This window comes from Martes martes, assembly GCF_963455335.1.
Source record: "Martes martes genome assembly, chromosome: 5".
Lineage (NCBI taxonomy): Eukaryota > Metazoa > Chordata > Mammalia > Carnivora > Mustelidae > Martes > Martes martes.
This window is the reverse complement of record NC_137892.1, coordinates 103695129-103717225: the sequence shown is the minus strand read 5'-3', so window position 1 is coordinate 103717225 and position 22097 is coordinate 103695129. Positions and strand designations below refer to the sequence as shown.

The window sequence follows — 22097 nt, the reverse complement described above, 5'->3', positions numbered from 1 at the left end:
AATTAATCTTGACTCTCTACATCATACTACTCATAAAAATCAATTCCAGGTGAATTAAATATTTAAATGTGAAGATAAAACAATAAAGCTTCTAGAAGATAACAGGAGAATATCCAGGAATACACAAAGATTTGTTAAACCAAATTCATAAAGTATAATTCTAAAGAAAAATATTGATATATTGGACTACTTTATATATTTATAAGATTTTATTTATTTATTTATTTGACAGAGAGACACACAGTGAGAGAGGGAACACAAGCAGGGGGAGTGGGAGAGGGAGAAGCAGGCTTGCCGCAGGGCAGGGAGTCTGATGTGGGGCTCGATCCCAGGATCCCTGGGATAGAGCCTGATGTGGGGCTCGATCCCAGGTTCCCTGGGATCATGACCTGAGCCAATGGCAGACGCTTAATGACTGAGCCACCTAGGTGCCCCTGGACTACTTTAAAGTTAAAAAAACTTTTAGGAGTTCATAGAATAAAAGGTGAGTCACAGATGAGAAAAAAAATTGCAATACATACAACTAACAAATAGTTAATATACAGAATATATTAAAAAACCTCCTCTTAATGATTGAGAACAGAATGAAAACCCCATATAGAAATAGACGAGAGCTTTTAAAATTTTTAAAAAAGATTTCATTTATTTATTTGAGAGAGAGAGAGAGAGAGAGAGACACCTAGTGAGAAGGAGAGCAGAGCGGGGGAGAGGGGCTGAGGGAGGAGAAGCAGACTTCCCACTGAGCAGGGATCCCAATGTGGGGCTACATCCCAGGACCCCAGGACCATGACCTGAGCCAAGGTCAGACGCTTAACCAACTGAGCCACCCAGGTGCCCCTAGACAAGAGATTTAAACACAAAGGATGATATCCAAATAGACAATAAGCCCAACTTCCTAAGTCATCAAGGAAATGCAAATTACAAGAAAGCAATACCACAGTGTGTCAGTCAATTTTATATGTAAAATTGCCTTGGCCACAGTACCCAGATATTTGGTCAAACATTACTGTAGATGTTTCTGCGAAGGTATTTCTTGATGACATTAACATTTAGATGGGTAGACTTTGAATACAGCAGATTACCCTCCATAGTATGGTTGGACCTCATCCAATCGCTTGAAGGACTTAATAGAAAAAGAATGACCTCTCTTGAAGAAAGGGGAATTCTGCCAGCTGATGGTCTGCAGACTTGAACTGCAACATCAACTCTTTCCTGGTTTTTCAACCTGCTGGCCCATCCTGAAGATTTTGGACTTGGCAGCCTCCATATTTACGTAAGCCAATTCCTTAAAACCTCTCCCTCTCTCTCCACACATACACACACCCCCACCCACCCACACACCCACATCTTTATTGGCTCTGTTTCTCTGGAAAGCCCTAATACACATATCCATCACAAGGGCTAAAATGAAAACCACTGACAAGGCCAAAGTGGTGCTGAACACGTGGAGTAACTTAACTGGAATTCGCGTGCTTTGCTAGCAGAAGTGAAAATTTCTACGACCCCTTCAGGTACCTGTTTGTCAGTGGCTACCAAAGCGGAACCTGTGAATACCCTAGCAATTCCACACTAAAGCACATACCTGCTAATAAATGTTCATCAAAAGATATACATTAATGTTCCTAGCAGCACTATTCATGATGGCCTCAGACTGGAGACAACGAAATGTCCATCAACAGCGGAATAGAGGAATGAATGGCATTATAATCAAATGATGTAGAAACTCATATAACAACTTGTATCTCACAAACGTAGCTTGAGTGAAGGACGTCGAACCGTGGGCAAATCTCACTGATGCTGTTTGAATTGGAAGAAAGCAAAGGGATTGGACCTGGGTGACGACATGACGAGCTTCAGCAGTGCACCATTTCTTCACCTGGGTGGATCTTACATGGATATATTTAGGGTGTGAAAATTCATCCATCTGTATAGTGATGATTGGTGCACTTTTCTGCACATATTTATAATTCAATTAAAAAGATTCATTTTAAGAAAATAGGTCTCTGTCACTGCCTGTTTGGGGAAGTTATTCGTTTTGGAGCCTCAGTTCCTCTTGTAAAATGCTGCATGGATTTAAAAGGATGGTCTATGGGAAAACCATTTCTAAAGTATAAATGTAAAGATATTGCCACATACACTTCATAGGGTATGTACTCAATAAAGGTGACATGAAGGTTAAGTCTAAGGGAACTCTCTCTGTGTGCCAGATGCCCAACATGCCTTATTTCGATTTAACAACCCAGTTACCCTGAATTTACTTCTGAGGAAACTGGAAGCTTAGAGAAGAAAAGTAGCTTGCCCAAATAACCCAGCTGGGAACCGTGATGGGCCTCAAGTAGGTGTGAGTAAGAAGCTGGCCTCAGGCCCATGGCCCAGCACAACATATACCAGGGTCCCGCTGGAACGCTATGGCAGCAAAAGGTGCTGTCTCCTCTCCCCTCCCCCAGGCCCCCAACTTCATTGACCGACACTCCACATTGGTCAAGTCCAGGGTCGGCCGCTCACTCTGAAACCTTCCTCATACCCAGCCACGGGGAGGGGTGTCCCAATGGCCTGCTCCCTTTCCTCCCACCCTCTTCTTGGTTCAGCTCATTTCTTCAAAGGGCTGTGCCCCACAGTCGGCTCTCTACCCCCAGTGATCCGGTTCCCAAACCGCACCGCCACTTTCCAGCTGAGTGGTCCACCATCGCCCCAACCAAACGCTTCCCGCTCCCCGGCTGTCTGCTGCGTGGTCAACCCCAGACGCTGTCTCCCCACTGACCAGAGGGCGTCCCTCCTGCCCCGCGCACCCTACTGCCCACGCCCCGCCCACCTACTGCTCACGCCCCGCCCCCCGGTCCCGCGGCAGCGCTCGCCCGTCCCCCCCTCCCCCGCACGTGCACCATGGCCCCGCCCCCGCCGGGCGGTCCCGGCAGTCTGCCGGCGTCTCCGCGTCCCGGCGGTACGCTTTGCGGGACCTGAGGAAACTCCGCGGCGGTTCCGCTACCAGGGTGGCGATGGCGGTGGCCGGCCGGGAGCCCGAGCGGGACGTGGCGCGCTTCGTTTACGTGACACGCTTCGGCTCGTACCGGTGCGGCGGCGTCTTGCAGCTGGGCAGCCGCCGGGCTCAGGGCCGCGGGAGCACTGGGCGCGGGGCCGGCTGCAGCCCTGAGGAGCCGTGGGCGGCGGCCCCAGCCGGCGCGGAGCTGGCCCCTGGCTCTAGGTCCCGGACCCCGGCTGCCTCCCCTCCGGCGTCGAGCGCGCGGAACGGCCCCCAGCCGGCGGCGCGAGCAGGTGGCGCCTAGCGGGCGGGCGGGCGGGCGGGAGCGAGCCTCTGTCTCAGAGCGGTGGGCGCCTCAGCCACCCGTCAGCGTTCTGTCAGCCTTCCCGGCTCAGCCTCGGTAATCCGGCGCCACCCGCGGCTTGAGGGCCACTGTCCTCCCGTCAGCCCGGCGGCGTGTGCGGGGCGAAACAGGAGCCCCCCACCTGTCCCTGGCTTTACGCGGGTCCTGGAAAGGGCGCCGAAGGGCACGTGCCGCTCACGTAAGGTCCGCCAGACTGACAGGAAGGGTCACTGGATGGAGCCACTTGCGTCCTGCACAATGAGGGGGCCCGTGGCGTGCTTGTCGGTATTCTTAGTGGCCACTAATTTTATATATTAGCTTAAGGAGGACTGACGTCTTTACCAGGCTGAGGCACTTCCTCTCTAAAAACGGGAACGTCTTTCCATTTGTTCAGGCTGCTTTTATGTCTTTTCGGAATGTTCTAGATTTGAAATTTTCCTATAGGTTTTGTGTATTTCTTTGTTAAATTTATTCCTAGATGTTTGATTTTCTCTTGTAAATGGGGTTTCTTCCTCCGTAATCCCCTCTGTTTATTGTTTGTATATAGGAAGGTTCTTGATCTTTCTTTTCTTTGAGCGACAGAGGGGACAAGTAGACTCTGTTGCGGTGAGGCTAGATCTCAGGAGCCCGACATCATGACCTGAGCTGAAATCAAGACTGAGAAGCTCAGTCAGCGGAGCCACCCGGGAGCCCCACTTCTTGATCTCTTAAAAAAAAAAAAAAATTCAGCTGTATTTAGGATTGGCTTTATGTACATTTTGAGGGGGTTCGATAAAGTTATATCTCTAGTAACACCACCACAATTAAGATGCTGAGCATTTCTGTTTCCTGGAAAAGCCCTTCCTCTTTTTTGAGAGCTTATCCCACCACCTGTGCTTTTTTAGAGTTCATTGAGCTCACCTATTAAAAGCGCACAGTTGTGCTTTTCACAGAAATGTGCGACCATCACCATACTCAATTTTGGAACATTTCTAATACCCCGAAAGAAAAAACTTGTAATTTGTACCGTACCCTGTACCCATTAACACTCAGGATTCCCTCTCACAGCCCACTCCTAACCGGAACCCTACTGCTAAGCAAATTCTAAACTTTCTGTCTTGATAGATTTGGACATCTCATATAAATTGCATCATACAATACGTGAGCTTTCCTGATTATCTTCTTTTGATTAGCTTATTGGTTTTTGTGTGTTAACTTTAGATCCTAGCACTTCAGTGCATTCTTTTATTATTAGAGTAAGTTTTATCATTGATACTGATTATCCAGGTATATGATGATGTTATTGGCAAATAGAGAAAATTTCATTTCTTTTTTTTTTTTTTACCCATTCCTATGCCTGCAGTAGATTTGTTTTGTCTTACTGCATCCATTAGCTGCTACCTCATGTATAGTGTTGAATAGTAGTGGAGATTGTGGGCATCCTTGCCTTATTCCTGACTTTAGGGGAAATGCCTCTAGTATTCCTCACTAAGTAAGGTACTGGTTTAGGACCAAGGCATACATATTTTTTTATATATGTTTAAAATCTTAAAAAGTATTCCTCAATTTTTATGTATGTTTAAAATCTTAAAAAGTATTCCTCGATTTTTGTTTTCTTCAGTTTTTTTTTTTTAAATCATAAATGGGTATTGAATTTTGTCAAAGGCTTTCTCAGACCTATGGCGATAAACACATTTTACTGTTAGATTTATTAGTATGGTATATAATATAAATGGATTTCCAATATTGAACCAACCTTGCATTCTTGTAATAAATCCTACTTGGTTATGATGTGTTATTTTCTTAAAGTAGCTTGAACTCTGCTAATAATTTGTTTAGAATTTTACATCATGATCTGTAGTTTTTCTTTCTTTGTACTTCTTCATCTGGTTTAGGTGTTAGAGTTATATTTACTTAATACAAGGAATTACAAAGTTTTCCTTCTTTTTCAATGCTCTGGAAAAATTTGTAGAACAGTGGGACTACCTGATGTTTGAAGGTTTCATAGAATTCTGTGAAATCATCTGGGTCTGGTGCTTTTTGTGAAATAATTCCTTAACAACTTTTTCTCTATCTTCTATGAAATTGCTCTTTTTAAGCTTTCTAATTCTAATGGGTGAATTTTGGTAATCTGTATTTCCCTAGGAAATTATCTGTTTCATCTGTGTTTCTAAATCTATTTGTGTAGAAGTATGCAAAGTAGTGTCTTATAATTTTAAAAAATTTGTTGTGATTCAGTGGTTATTTCCCAATTGTCATTTTTTTTTCTGTATGTATGTGTATTTCCCCCTTTTCTTGATCAAGTTAGCCAGTGTTTTGTTTTAATTTTTAAAAAACAGGATTTCAATTTATTAATGAGACATCTTGTTTTTCTAGTCTCTTTCTCATTAAAAAATAAAAAAGATGAAACTTTAATATCTCCTTGCATGTACTTTCTTTTGGTTTACTTTGTTCTTTTTATACATTTTTTTTTCCAGCAGGACATTTCATTCATTTATTTTTATTCTTCCTTTTTCTTGATAAGCGTTTAGTGCAATGCATTTTCTTCTAACCACTACTTTAAGTCCCATAGATTCTAATACATAGTGTCTCTATTGTTACTATTCTTTAAAATTATAATTTCAGTTTGTATTACCCTTCTCATTCTAGAGTTGCTTAATAGATTCAAGTTTTTTTTTTTTTTTCTAATGTCTGGGAATTTTCTGTTTTGTTTTTGTTAGTACACTGTTTTATTGCATTATGTTTTTAAGATTTTATTTATTTGTCAGAGAGCACAAGCAGGGGGAGTGGCAGACAGAGGGAGAATCAGGCTCCTGCTGAGCAAGGAGCCCGATGTGGTACTCGATCCCAGGACCCTGAGATCATGACCTGAGCCAAAGGCAGACACTTAACCTACTGAGCCACCCAGGTGTCCCTATTTTGTTGCATTTTGATCCGAGTGTTTGTAAGGTCTCCATTTTTACAGATGCTACTGATGTTTTCTTTGTGACCTAATTTATGATCCTTTCATTTTGTTCTTTTTCTCCCCTGGAATCCATGCATTTGGAAGACTGTCCCTTTTAATCAGCTTGCCCTTTAAACTCAGTCAGTTCCATTAAATGGCATGCTTCGTACTTTATTTGATGTCTGGCCTTTTAAATTGCACATTGAAATCCCTTCTCTGTCATTTGTGCTCTAATCTGCCAGGTGTTGTTTTAGTATTTTTAAATTTAGGGTGCATTTAATCTTTCTGTTGGTTGCTGCAGCTCTCCTGCAGGTACTTTTTCTGGTGTCCCTCTTCTCTTCCGTGGTGGCCACAAAGCCCTCTTGGGTGGAGCTGGAGCATATAGGATCATAGCTCTGTAATTGAATGATTTTTCTTATTTTACTTAAATGTTATTTTGCAGTTTCAGTGTTTTCTGTCCTCAAGTAATGCTGAGGGTGTGGTTTTGTGTAGAATTTTCAAAATGTGAAGCTGTTTGGTGTGAAATTTTGGGAATGCAGCTACTCTACATTTCTCATTGTCTTCAGTGACTCAGAACGTCCAAAACTGAAGGTTTCTGAACAAGAGAAGTAAGGGGCACTTTGGTGCCTCAGTCGGTTAATGGACCGACTCTTGGTTTCAGCTCAAGTCATGACTTCAAGGTTGTGGGATTGAGCCCCACATCGGGTCTGTGCTCTGCACAGAGTCTGCATGCCCCTCTCCCTCTGCTTCTCCTCTTCCTCTCTCTCTCTCTCTCTCTCTCTCTCTCTCAAGTAAATAAATTTTAAAAAGAGAGAAGTGATAGGGTTAGATTTACTCGGCCATGCTATATAAGGGAGATTGAATTGGAGGCAGGCAAGACTGAAGCCCAAGTTGAGGAATGTATAAATATTTTGTTTGTTATCCTTCCAGACTAAATTTACTTTGATAATTTAGATGTATGAGATGGTATTCTGTGTGACTTGTTTGACTCCTGAGAATGAGCTGTGGCAGAAAGCCTTCAGATATACTAAGCAGGGCCATGATTTTGGACTCCAAGCCCCTCTAATGGCCTCAGTGTTAAAAGGCACTCAGTTTTTTGTTTTGTTTTGTTTTGTTCTGGCCCCTCTGCCAGGGATCAAAAAATCCAGGGGTAGTATAAGACACTTTAGCCCTGGATTTCCAGCTTCTTTGAATAGTTGAAACAGGATAAAAGGTTTACTCTAGGAAAAGGAGAGAGTATGGTGATGGTGGTGGTGGTAGTGGTGGTGAGGAGCTCTACAGCTTAGGCAAGAAGCCAGGAAAAAATACAGTGGATTTGATTGAGAGCCTATATTGCTTTAGTGCCACAAATCAAAGGACAAATAATAGTCCATCAGCAAGATAGTGTATTAAAAGTGAAGAACACTGAAAGTGAATGAAGAAGCTTCTGGAAGAAAGGGGGGTGGAATGGAAGGGATGCATGAATTCGTGCTGGAGATAACCACCTATGCCAGTTAGGAGTAACTGGGTAGCTGAGATTATAAAACCAGTGTTGTGTTGTTGTAACTTTATGCGGTGCAGACCTAGGATCACTTTCCTATGCTTGGTTTCTCTGCTGGGGTGGGAAAAGACAATAAGGCAGTTTGCCCTGAATTTTGGTTTTGAAATTTTGGGGTTTTTGCTGCTCCTTTGTAGTAGGGGTAATATGATCTGATATGGAGGACGGAGTTGGGCTGGGAGAGATTGGAGGCCAGAGTCCTGTTAGAGGACAGTCAGTAGTCCAGTGCAAAAATAAAAGGTCTCACCTAAAGCAGCAACAATATAGAATGCACAGGATCAATGACTGACTAAAATATGGAGAAGGAAGGTTTGATGCCAACTCTGAAGTTTATGCGCTAGGCCGCTGGGCAGATGATGGAGCTATTAACTTCAGAGCCTCCTTGCTGTGCTTGTGAGACCAGGAATAGGGTCATAGATTTATATTTAAACCAAGCCAGAAGTGAAGTTTTACTCTGTTTTTGGTTTATTTAATATTAATATTAAGGGGATGTTTATTAAATACTTATGCTTGGTACTCTATGAGGAGTAGGTAAATTATGGATCCATTCAACAACATTGAACACCTTCAACACTGTAGGAACTAGATTAGGTGCTAGTGACATAGATGAATCATAATATTCTGCTGTCAAGGAACTTCTAAATGAATAATATGAATACAAGCTAGTAGACAGGAATGCTGTAAGAGAGAGATCTGACAAAGGCTTTAATAGTTTAGGGAAAGGAAAGACATAAGGGTAGGAAATAAAGGGACACAAATTGAGAAATTGCTAGTGGAAGGTTGAGATTATCAAGAGCATTGGCTTTGAAATCAGAAAGATATAATCTTGGCTCTGTCATTTACTAGTAGTGTAATATTGGCCAACTTAACTACTCTGATTCTCTGTTTCCTTATATGTAAAATGGGAATAATAGTTCTTACCACAACAGGTTACTGCAAAGACTAGAAGTAGTACAGAATGCATGCAGAGTATCCAGCACAGTGTTTGATGTAGAATAAATGTACAGAAATGGTTTGGAGGAAAGTGGGGGATTATCCCAGTGAGTAATATATAGTAGGCCTGAGTAATATTGAATGAATGAAAATGAAGTTTTGGACCAGATTGTAGAATGCCTTGGAGACTGTCATTTCATAGTCACTGAAGATTTTTGAATGGTGGAGTAAAGTGATCAGAGACAAGTACACTTCTGTAAGATATACTTGAAGTTGTTTTTGTAAAGTGTAGTGGAGTTTAGAAATCCAGGAGCAGGAAAATCAGGAAATTCTTCTAACATTTCAAGCAAGACTAATAAATCAATTCTCACAGAGCTTGGGAGGTATATTCATAATTTATATACAATAGAGGATGACAAGTACTCTTGTGGAAGTACAAATAATTGCTTTGGAAGTGGTGAATAATTTGAGGGTGAGGGAATCAGAGAAGGTTTTATGGTGATTGAAGCTCCATGAGAGTCACACATGTTGCTGAGCCAGGAGGGAATTACTGGTGGGAAAAATTGTGTGAGCATAGCCCTGTGTATAGATCTGTAACAGAGAGTGATTAGGGAAGAAGTAGGAGTCTATTTTGCATGTGTAGAAACCGTGTAGAAAGAAGGCTAGAAAAAGACTGGAAACATTAAGTTGGGACAAAGTCTTTGGTGTAGATTGGAGCTCCCCTTAGTGAAGTTTGCAAAACAAGTAGGAGAAATGATTTTGTCTTTTTTCTTTCTTACTTCCTCTATACTCCTTGACATGTTTTAGATCCCCAGTAATTACAGGTAGACTTGATGGCTCCTATCCTGACCTCGAGGAGTAATGTCTAGGTTAGGCAAGACTTAAAAATGGAAAACATTTGAGAATGATGCAAGTACAGTATTCCAAAGGTGTTGGCATTTAGAGAAAAAGGTACATCTGGGTATATGAAGAACAAAGATTCTTAGACTTGAGTTGTTTTCCTACCCTATATCTGCATATCATCTGCACTATCATTTACTTAATATATTTATTTAAATATTTGCATTTTTTCCTCTCAACTAAATTTCTTTTGAGAACACTTTACATCATTATCTCAGTGACAAACCTGTATAGTTAGCCACAAATAGAAATTAATTTAAAAAAATCTAATAAAGACAAAGCAATATTATTAAATTCTAGCCAAATAGCTTGTCTAAAAAATGTTGTCTGTAGTCATAAAGAGAGAGAAGCAAATCTCAGAGAAGTCATAATGACATACTAGTTCCAAACTCAGACTTTCTCCCTGATGTAATCAGATTAAAAAATAATGGGAAAGATAATGAGTTTCTCACTGTATGATTTAAGGTTCTTTAGTGCCAGGTCTGTGCCCCACCCAGAATCAGTGGCACGCTTCTCACAAATTGGGAAATGCCATTTTAGGACATACTCTAATTCACTAGCAAAAGTAATACTTATTGCCTAATATGTATGGTATTAGACATTGGATCTCTAATAAAGAATAAAACACACTCCCCAAGTTAACAAAATGAAAAATCTCATGGTAATTGAGCATAGGGTGCTTTCTGAAATCAGAGAAGGTTCCTGGAAAGCTAAATATTGAATGGGGGGAAGAAAGTCAGGTATAGAGTGGTAGTGGTAGGGCAGAGATAAGGTGGGTAAGGGTTTGGGTGGGCGGATTACAGACAAATATAAAGGCTTTCAGGGAGCACATGCTCACTGTTTTATGACTTTGTTTTTGGACACACAAGCCCTTGGGTTTTCTTCTAACAGTTAATATTTGGGAAGGCAGCATGGTTTAGTGAGTAGAGGAAGGAAACTTACTCGGACAAACCTTTATTAGTACCTACTATGTGTCTGGTAGTGTGGGTAGAAAAATGACAAAGACACACATAGCTTTACCCTTAGGGAGGTCACAACCTAGTGGAGGAAACACATTATAAATATGTGATATAAAAGTGTGCTAAGTGATGTGACCTCAGTGTTCCTGGAGCTAGTGCTGTGCAAGGCACTGTAGAGAGGTGATGGTGTGAGCTGAGTCTTGAAGAGCAGGTAGAAATTTGCCTGGCAGGAGTGTGTGTGTGTGTGTACACATGCATGTACACAGAGTGTTTTAGCCATATAGAACAGCATGTGCGAAGGCTGGGAAGTATAAGAACAAGGCATTTGAGGAACCAAAGGTATTTGGGACATTTGAAATCATAATGTGTGTCTGGAGTTGAATGGAGAAGAAAGGAGAATATAGAGATGCATTGGGTCAAGATGTGGCTTCTGGTATTTGTTTGGTGTTGCTGACTTTTTGGGACTCATCTGTCAAATCAGTAAAGAAAGATTTCCTAGGCATTTCCAAGGTAGTTTCTTGGTTTTCTCCCCCAGCATATTACTAGCTAATTTGTAAACTGGTATTATCTAGTGAATAGAAATATACCAACAAGTGTAAAAATCCCCAAAGACAGCTCAAGAGACATTTATAATTGTGCCTGTTACCAGGATAGTGAATCCTTTAAAATATGTGCTGGCCTTGATCTTTTACCTTTTCACTCTCTTTCTTTTTTTAAAAATTAGGATTAACCCAGAAGAATTTAGCTAAAAAGTTTGATTTCCCCATCCCTTTGAAAGAAGCTTCCAAAGTAATGAAGAAAAAGAAAAAGGTATATTATAAAGGAGAATGAGCAGTATTTGAATTTTGGATTAACCTTTCTAAATACAAATGTGTGAAGATACTCAACAGTAAAAATAGTTCCATCTTTTGAAAGTTTAATTTACAGAAGTGAGAAAATAGAATTAATTTAGCAGAAATGGAATTGGGTTTGGAAATATTTATTAACTATAGAGAACAGTCCTTCCAGTGTTTGGAGATATAAACACATTTTAATCAAAATGTAATGGGAGATTTTTCAAAGCATGAAAATGTATGTCTCATAGAATATAGCAAACTTCATAGATAGTATAATATAAAGAGAAAATCATGGATTTAACAGAAAAGAATAACATATCTATATTGGTGTCATATTGCTCTTTTAAAGACAAGGGATATACATTTAGTTTGTGGAAGGAAAGCTAACAATGATGAGCCTTTACTGCTGAACCATTTTCACCTCTAGTTGTCTACATATCATGGTAATTTGAGTGTTTTAAACATAATCAAGATCACTAGCTCTACAAATCTTTGTTTTCTACCATATATTTTACACTTTGGTTTGAAGAAACTATTAGTGATAATGACATATAAAATTGTATTATTTCTGCACTTTGACTCTGTATGATTTACAACCCATGCACCGTATAAAATAACGTTCAAGGTGATTCACCCTAAATGTATTTTGAGTGTACATCTCATCTTCCCACTATACTAAGAACTATTTCTTCCAAGAACCAATTCCCCTTGGGTGAGGAGAACAGAGCGGTAGCCAATGTTTACTTATAACTACTATATGTCACACACTGTGGTATGTGCTTTATATATATTTCATATATATATATATATTTTTCATTAATTCTAATAATCCAATATATGAAGTTATTATTAGATGAGATGTAAAATACTTCCCAACGTCAAGGAACTGTTAAGTGGCAAAGCCAGAATCTGAGCCTAGATTTGTTTTCTTCCATAGTTCTCATTAGAGAACTGTCCGGTATTTTTGCTTTGGTGTGTCCTAGGAGAAATGTTTAATTCTTAACTAGAATAAAATACATTAAAAACTACAAGAAAATACAAAAAAATACCATTAAAAACAAAATTGGATGTGTTGGAACAACTTAGGTAGGACTTTATAGATCTTGCCTTCATCCAGGAGAGTTAATGTAAATACTACAGAGAGGAAATGCTAGGAAGTTAGCAGAAGAGATGACTGATTGTAGGAAAACAATTACATTTAAGTTTTAGGTCTCTAAGTGCTGTTATTGTTTTATAGTGATACCCGTTGACAGGCAACATGGTTGAGTCACTGCCAGTTGCCTCTGTCAAAATGTATTCCTGCTTCTCTGCTAAGTGTTCCTTAACTCTGCTTAAATTTTTAAGGCTTCAGTATGGAATAGAGTGTACAAAGTCATTTCTAGAATGCTTGAAGAAAATGAAAAATATAGACTCAGGCTGAAATACCAACAACTATCTTGTGAAAGTAAGTTAACACAATTTTTTATTGTATTAAAGAAGACTGGCTTCCCTAACCATTTAGTCACCCTTGGGTCACATTAGTCTAGTACTTCTCCTAATTGTCACATTCAGAGTACAGAACTATAGAAATGTGGCTACCATATTATCACTGTTCATCATAATTAAAGGCACAAAACATTTTAAGCTGAGCTATAGACTAGACCACAGGCGTAGGTCTGAGTGGAGGAGCGTAGAAGGTAAATGTTGACTAAATTTACTGAGCGAAAGGAACACACTTGTCTGTTAAATCTGAATTTTAATGTCAGCTTTTTAATATGATTACAAAACTCATCCATATTGATGAAGAAAAACATTTTAACTGCAATATAAAATGATATATTCTGTGTCACTTTGTTACTTCCTTCCATGGATGCTGCAGTCTAATGCATTTGACAACACTGCCCTTGAATTATGGCCTTGATGTCATGAATTCATTCCTGGAAAACAACTCATAAATTAAACCAGGTTCTAAAGCTGCATCAATATTGAATTGATATTGTGGGCAGAGAAAAATTAGATGTAATCTTGTATACTTATTGAAGTAATAGGAAGTTCTGGATTCTCAAGTTGGATTAAATTTATATAACTAATAATGCCACATGAATTGATAGATCATAATAGTTACTTCCTTTCCTTCACATACTTGTTCTAATATTCATGTTACCATGCTGAACACTTTTGTAGGTTTTTAGTACTGTCACTCGATGACAGCTACTATTTTGATAGTAAATCTGCAGAATTGAGTTTTGTGAAGATCATTTTCATAAGATGATAATAGAATAGAATGCCATTTTGTAAGCAGTGTTACACTGGAAACTCATTACTGTTTGTTTAATATTGCATTAATAATGGCATAAATTGTTTGCAATGATGACATATAAACCAATGTTCAGTGATACTCTATTTATATTTATTCAGTTAAGAAGGAGAATGAGGCAGAAGTGAGGATTAGGAGGATAACAGTAGTCTGTGGTTTTTTAGGTGAAAAGGATGTTTGAATAGATAGAATAATGCACACAAACCCTGGATATTGTTCTAGGTGTTAATCCCGATTCAGTTACTTTAATAGACAGATTACATCTAATTTTGCTCTGGCCATAACCTCAAACTTGTCAATTTTCTTGTGACGTTTACTACTAACCGTCAAGTAATCTTATAAGGCTTATTTGACAAATTAAAATAATATTCTGTGTTTTCCAGAAATAGCTTGTTATAAACAAGTACCCTTGTAATATATTATTTTGCATTACAATTTTCAACCAGATTACAAAAATTGATAATATTGTTTTAGAAATGTATTATAATTCTTATTTCTTAATATGTATTTATTAATGGGAATACCAGTGCTAGAGGCCAACTTGAATTTTCTGTATATTTTATGTTGTTCCTAGACTCAAATTACACAAGATGAAATCTTATCTTCTGGTAAGAATCCAATTATATAACAGTTATAAAATATAGGCTTTATTTCCTTCCCCTTTACACTTACCTTTTGCAACCTTTAGTGTATGCCCATTGCTGATTCTAGCCTGTTTCCTTCCTTTAACCCAGTGTTTGACGCATAGTAAGCACTCATTAAATATTTGTTGAAACTTAATAAACTTCATTTGGGCCCCATATTCACAGTGCTATTGAAACTACTCTTTCCATGATCCATGGTTTTTGTTTTTGTGGGTTTGTTTGTTTGTTTATATTTCCTGGTTCGCTTTTCTTTTTGAACTTGTCACATTTAATATTATCTTACTACTACTTTCAATTTTTCTTCTTTCTTAGTGTCCTGAAGGATATGACATGGTTTTCTTTCTGCTTTTCTGACCATATTTTCTGTGTCTTTTTTAATTGTCTCATGCTACCACTTAATAACAAATGCTGCCCTGGGAGTAATTGTTGGTTCTGCTCTCTCTTTACATATTTGTTCTGAGATAATATACCCATTTAAAAAAAAATATTTATTTATTTATTTATTTGGCAGAAAGAGATAAAGCACAGGCAGGGGGAGTGGCAGACAGAGGCAGAGAGAGAAGCAGGCTCCCCACAGAGCAGGGAGCGGGACCTGGGGCTCTATCCCAGGATCCTGGGATCCTGACCTAAGCCAACCGCAGAGGCTTAACCAACTGAGCCACCCAGGTGCCCCAATATACCGTTTTTATAGCTTCAGTTACTCTCTGTGTATGACCCTTAAATCTTCCTTTTACCTTTGACCTCTGAATTTCTTTAGGCGATTCTACAATTATTTTAAAAAATTACATGTTTTGAATCAGTGAATCATCTCTCCTCTTTTCATTTCAATTGTGCCTTGGTTTGCTAATTTTCTGGGTTCATTGAATTTCTAGGGAGAGATTACATCCAGTTTGGTGGGGTTTGGAAAGTACTAGGAAAATAAGCTGGGCGTTGAGAAAGAAATCAGAATTTTCTACATGGGAATGTGGGGGAGGGGCATATATTTTAGATATGGCCATGAGCAAGTTCACAGAGTTCAAGAAAATGTTCAGGAATGTAGTTTGATCAAACCTTGTTTATGGTATTCATTGTGAAGAAAGGTATAAAAGTATACTGAGACTGTATTTCAGAGGGTCTCGTGTGAGTTATATTTATATTCCATTAAGTAGACAATAAAAAAACATGAAACATCTTCTTAACCCTTTATTCTAAATGATTACAAATGAACAGAAAAGTTGCAAGAATAATACAAAGAACTCCAGCATACCCTTTACCTAGTTTCACTGATTTTTAACATCTTGTCACATTTGCTTTTTCATTCTTAGACACTTTCTCTCTTTCTCTGTGTATATATGTTTGTGTTTAAAATATTACCCCTTAAGGGGTGCCTAGGCAGCTTAGTCAGTTAAGCATCTGAGGTTTAATTTTGGCTTAGGTCATGGTCTCAGGGTAGTGAGATCAAGCCCTGTGTCTGTCTTCATGCTGAGCATGGAGTCTGCTTGAAATTTCCTCCCTCCCCCCCAACCCCCCCCGTCCCTTTGCCCCTCCCTGCAAGCTCTTTATTTCTCTTAAAAATATATATATATATGTATGTATGTATATATATATATGTATGTATGTGTGTATATATATATATATATGTATGTATGTGTATATATATAAACCCTCAATACTTTAGTGTCTATATCCTAAGGACAAAGGTATCTTTTATATAACCATACAACAATCAAATTCAGGAAATTTATTTTTCCTTTGTAATTAATAAGTATTTTATAGAAACATAATAAAAAACTATGCAAATACCTTGTACATCATCAGTATAGAACATTTTAAAGCAGTGGATTGATCATATCTGCATTTTAGAAAGAATCTGATGTTATTTTGTAGAAAGGCTTGGAATGGAGGCAAGACAGGAAGAAACTGGGGATTCTGACAAGGTCCAAGTGAAAGTGAAATGCACTTAAATGGGAGTAGCAGAGTGCGTGGAGAGGAGACAAAGTATTTGCTGTGGGGGATAGGAGAGAGGATCCAAGTTCTGCAAATGAGTAGATGAGAAAGAAGGAAGTCAGGAGAAGAACTGGTTTTGTGAAGCTACTGAGTTTTATTTTGGTGTGTTGAATTTTAGCTGTAGTGATATATTCAGGTGAAAATTCCAGGTGCACAGCTCGAAGTGTCCTTTTGGAGCTAGTGTACAATCTATGCTGCATGAAGGTCATAGGTAGTTGTGGCAGTAGATGTGCATGAAAACCCCAGTGTGAGGATGCTGGGGGAGGAGAGGATTGAGAACACAATGTTGGTGATGTCTAAGATGAAGAGGAATTCTTAGTTTCAAAGAGTGATTGTAGGAGCTTAATCAGAAGTCATGATAGGGATACAAACAAAGTTTGCAGAAGATAAGGGGCTTGGCAGTTCAAAGGATTGCAAAGGCCTTGTTCAGTGAGAGTGTAGGGATACAAAAAGTGGGAGTATAGAAATACTTCAGCTAGGAACAATTTAAGAGTCTGCACCCAGAAGTTAAGCGAAAATGCCAATGGATGACATTGTCCAAAACAATAACCCACTTGTGAGTGGCTTGAAGTGACCTGGAGATAGAGGACTATGATACAGTATTTTTGTGACATAGTTTCTGTAAATGGAGCTGTTAAAGTCATCAAGGTTTTGGCAGGAGCTGGAATGGAGAAGAAAATTAGGAGTTATACACTGAGTGCATTAGAAGCTTTTTATGGTCAACTAGAGAAAGTAAAATTTATCAAAACAGTAAATACAGGAAGTGGCTAATTGTTGCTTAGTAGTTTTAGAAATGTTAAAATATTTCAGTGACTATTGACCATGACATTTTATCTTAACAAGATTCAATTTTGTCATCTTTTATTTAGGATTAACCTATCTTTGGATCTGTTTACCTAAGAAGACTATGAAGAGTTTAAAGATGGAACTTTAAATTGAATCATAATTATATGTTAATTTTGGCATGTTTTGTTGGAATTGGGACTTTCATAGTTGAATAGAAAAACTACCTTCATTATAAATTCATAATTGAATAGAAAAATTACCTTCATTATAAGTAAATTATGTATTTCCTTGCAAGTTAATACAAATTTTTGTTAAATATTATTATCATATGCACACAAGTGTTATGCAGATCTTATTCAAGTGTGAATTAATACTTACTCCATATCTTTTTAAATTAATCTTATACATTAAATTTAAATTTTACTATAAATTTAAATTTAAATAGTAATATAATTGCAGGGATTTACAGTTGCCCACTTTTCCCTTTTATTAATGAGTCTGCAACCACCACTTTATTCATTCTTCATTTAGATGTAAATGATTTAAATTAAACTTGGATTCCATTTAAATTGTTTTTGGCTTCCTTTTTCTAAATTTATCAATTGTTTTATCATAAAAATCTATAATTTACATAATGATGATTATTTTGGGTGTTAAAACTAATGGTTATTTAAACCATCTTTTTATCCTAAGGAAAATTAGAAAATTTGTGCAAATTCTAAATTGTAATATGGAATATTTTAGTAAAATTTGGAGGCAAAGATCAGAGGAAACATTCTTTTCCTTTCCAAGCCCCTAATTATTAGACACATTATTTTTTTCAGTCAATAAATGAGAGATTTAGTATTTTGAAAATAATTTAGAAATGTTTCTTAGTGGAGTCCCATTATTTTCTACTCAGTATTAAGTAGTAATCAACTATTGCCTAGACCATTTTTTTCTGCTTTTTTGTTGATGCAGTCTCTCTCCGTAAATTGTATTAAAGGCCTAGGTAGAACTGAAAACTTAGGAAGAGAAGTCAAAAAGAGGTTTGCCCATGAAAAAAGGTAAAAAAACAAAACAAAGAAACCTGACATGCATACTGAATTCTTTTACCACAAAAATTGAAGCACATGTGTAGTAGATCTCTTTGGTTCTAGAGGCAATAGATTCCTCACCTAGAAATATTGGCCAGGTCCTTATGTTAGGTGACACAGAACGTTGCCAACTTTGAGTGGGACCTAGTGTAGGAAAGGGCTCTGCAGTAGGTCCAGCCTGGGGTATAAGTCCTGCTGCTTGAGTCATATGAATTGGAAAGACCCTATGGTGTTGGAGATACCATTAATGGGAACAGATGTAGTATGAAGCTTATATAAGGAAAGCCAACCACAGACCCCATAATGGAATTATAAACCAAGGCTATGCTGTTCACAACATAAAATTAAATGCCTTTAGAGACACAGTTTTGACATGTTTTGGGGCTCTGGTGGAGAGAAATTTACTTGGCCATGAGGCAAACAAACAAAAACAAAATAACCAGCAGCATACTGCCATAAAGTGAAAATAGTACATCTGGGAAGGAAACCTTCCCAGCAGAAGTTTCCTAAGTAGGACCAGAGAACACAAGTAGGCTATGTGAGGTGGTAGTCCAATCCTCAGGTTACCCACATCCGCTATACTAACTCGCCTCCCCTTGCTTGCACCTATGGCCAATATAAGAAGTCCCATATAATCAGATGAAAGAGGAGGAAAAGTCTGAGCTTTGGTTTATGAATGGATTGGTTCAATTGTACATACAAAGCAATAGAGATGGTGGCAATACTATGACCATGTTCCAGAGTGGCCCTGAAAAACACTGGAAAGGGACAAGTGTGGAGTTGCAAGCCGCACACCTGGTCATCCACTTTGTAATATAGGGGGAGTGTCTCAAGGTGAAAATCTTTGTGGATTCCAGTGGCCTGGCCATTTTATCTGGAGCCTGGTAAGAAAGATGAATGTTGGAGACAAAAAGGTAAGGTATAGATTAGAGGTATATGGATGGACATACGGGAAGGGACAAAGTGTGAAGATTTTTGTTTCACATGCTACCACTCATGAGAAGAGACACTGAACAACTAAGTAGACAGAATAATGACCGGTTGATGTTAGCTACCTGTCATCATTGGCTACCCAGGAACTTGATTGTCTTTCTGTTTTCAGTTTTTTAATTTCAGTTATTATTTTTTTCCTTATGCCTGCTTTGGGTTTGCTTGTTTATTTATTTATTGATTTCTTGATTCTTAAACTGGAGACTTAGATTATTGATTTGAGACTTTTCCTCTCTTCTTATGTATGCATTTAGTGCCATAATTTTTCCTCTCAGCACTGTTTTAACTACGTCCCACAGATTTTAATATGTTGCGTTTTTGGTTTTTTTAAATTTAATTGTAAATCTGTTCTTTAAGTTCTATCAGCTTTATTTTCACATATTTTGTATATTATTTGGTGCACACATATTTAGTTTTGCTATGTGTAATCTTGGTAGATTGACCCCTTATAATTATATAATGTTCCTCTTTGTCTCTGGTAATTTTCTTTGCTCTTAAGTCTACTTGATAGGATCTTTATATAACTATTTCTGCTTTGTTTTAATACATCTTTTTCGACCCTCTCACTTTCAATTTGGCTGTATCATTCATTACATTTGATATGTTGCTTGTACATAGCATATAGTTGGTCCATGTCTTTAGTCAGCCAATCTCTGTCTTTTAATTGATATAATTTTACCATTTGTATTTAATGTAGTTCTTGATATATGAGGGTTTAACTCTTCCATTTCATTTTATGTTTTCTGATTTTTCTTCATTTCTCTGTTTTCTTTTTCCTGCCGTCCTGTTTCTCATGTGATCTCCATTGACACTTGAGTCAGTAATGGAAGGAGTGGTCAGGGAGTGTGGGAAGAAAGATAAGGCTCATTACTTGCCAGTAGGGTGGAAAATTCTGGCTCCCTACTTGGCCTTTTCTCACATAATCTCATTGGGTTATGGGGGGCACTTCAATTTGGGGGAAAGTTGGAAGTCTGGGGTCCCCACTCAGCCTTTGCTGCCATGGGTGTTGTTCGGGATCCAGTTTTTTTCTGTGGTGTTTAGCTGGTGAAGAGACATTAGTAAAATTTTCTGTCTTTCTAGGCTATCCTTTTTCCAGATGGAGCAGGCATTTATTGGGACTTTTTTGTTTGTGCCCACTGGCATTTCCAATCTGCTGCAAGTCCAGGATATATATTTGAGACCAAAAAAAAAAAACAAAGCAAAACTCCAGAAACTTACCACTGTGTTGTTATTTGGGCCTTGAGGTCCTCAGCTGATTTTTCTTCTTCTTTACATATTTGTCTTCTCTTTGTTTTATATATAATATCCAAGGTTTTTAGTTTTTAATACTTAGTGGGAGGAATAGGGAAAAGTATATCTATTTTATTTTCCTAGAAACATAAGTCTCAATTGATATTTTACAAAGGAAATGTACAGACAGTTCTATGAAGACAAGTAGTCATTTCATTAAACAGTGCTGAAACAATTGGATATCCATGTGCAAAAACATGAACCTCTACCTAAACCTCATACCTTATATAAAAGAATAACTCAAAATGGATCATGCATGTAAATGTAAAGTGTAAAACCAAAAAATGTTTAGAAGAAAATATAGGAGAAATTCTTAATGATCTAGAATTAAGGAAAGAGTTCAAAGTGGATAAGTTTGATTTCATCAAATAAAGTACATAAATACTTATAATATCCTTTTTTTAAAAAAAGATTTTATTTTATTTATTTGACAGAGAGAGACACAGAGAGGGAACACAAGTGGGGGGGGGGTAGTGAGAGAGGGAGAAGCAGGCTCCCCCTGAGCAGGGAGCCCAAAGCAGGACTCGATCCCAGGACCATGGGATCATGACCTGAGCCGAAGGCAGATGCTTAACGACTGAGCTACAGAGGCGTCCTGCATCTTTATTTGTAATAGCCAAAAATTGAAAACAACTCAGGTGTCTTTCAGTGGATGAATAATTAAACCGTGGTTGTCAAACCATGGCATACTACTCAGCAATAAAAAGAAGCAAACTACTGATACACAGAAAAACCTAAACGAATCTCCAGAGAATTGTGCTGAGTGAAAAAAGCCAATCACAAAATACTGTATTCCATTTATGTAGCATTCTTGAAATGGAAAAATTATGGAAATAAAGAACAGATTAGTGGGTTCCAGGGTTTAAGGAGTGGATGGGGCTTGAAAGAAGTGCATGAAGCTACAATAAGGTGAGTGATACTGATTATAAAACTTTAAGCAAGCCTTGCATTCCTGAAGTAAACTCTGCTTGGTTGTGACTGTGTGTGTGTGTGTGTGTGTGTGTATAAAATATATTCTGATCATATATACATATGATCAGAATTGATTTGCTATTATTCTGTTGAGGATTTTTGCCTTTATATTCATGAAGGATATTGGTTTATAGTTTTCTTTTATTGTAATTTTTGTTTGCTTTTAGTATCAAGGTAATGATATTTTCATGCAGTGTTATTAGGTGCGTACACATATAGACATAAATCATTGTTATGACCTATGATAAAGATCAAATTGGCAACTTTATTATTACGTAATGTCTTTCTGTATTCTTGGTAATATTCCTTGTTCTGAGGTCTACTTTGATGTTAACATAGGTATTGTCAGTCTTCTTTTGATTAGCACTTGCATGGTGTATCCTTTTCCATCCTATTACTTTTAATATGTCTGTGTTTATATTCAAGGTCCATTTATTATAGAAAGCCTATCATTTTAAAAATCTGATTTGGCAAGTTTTGTTTTTTAATTGGTATGGTTAGATTATTTACAGTATATGCAGTTATTGATATGGTTGGGTTAAATTCTGACACCTAGATATCTATTTTATGTTGATTCTGTCTCCTTTGGTTCTTTTTTTCTCTTTCCTCTTGGATTGGGTATTTTTTATTACTCCTTTTTATCTAA

At 38.0% G+C, this 22097-nt stretch overlaps 1 protein-coding gene across 1 annotated transcript; it reads left to right on the top strand.

Annotated features, from left to right (window-relative positions):
- Positions 1–2996: 2996 nt before the first annotated feature.
- Positions 2997–17271, top strand: LOC308343525 (uncharacterized protein C5orf47; the record flags this gene model as incomplete). The annotated part of the gene is made up of 4 exons (XM_080804573.1): positions 2997–3273; positions 11300–11385; positions 12756–12855; positions 17207–17271. The coding sequence occupies 4 exons, from the start codon at positions 2997–2999 to the stop codon at positions 17269–17271; spliced, it is 528 nt and encodes a 175-aa protein (XP_080660699.1).
- Between the last annotated feature and the right edge of the window lie 4826 nt (positions 17272–22097).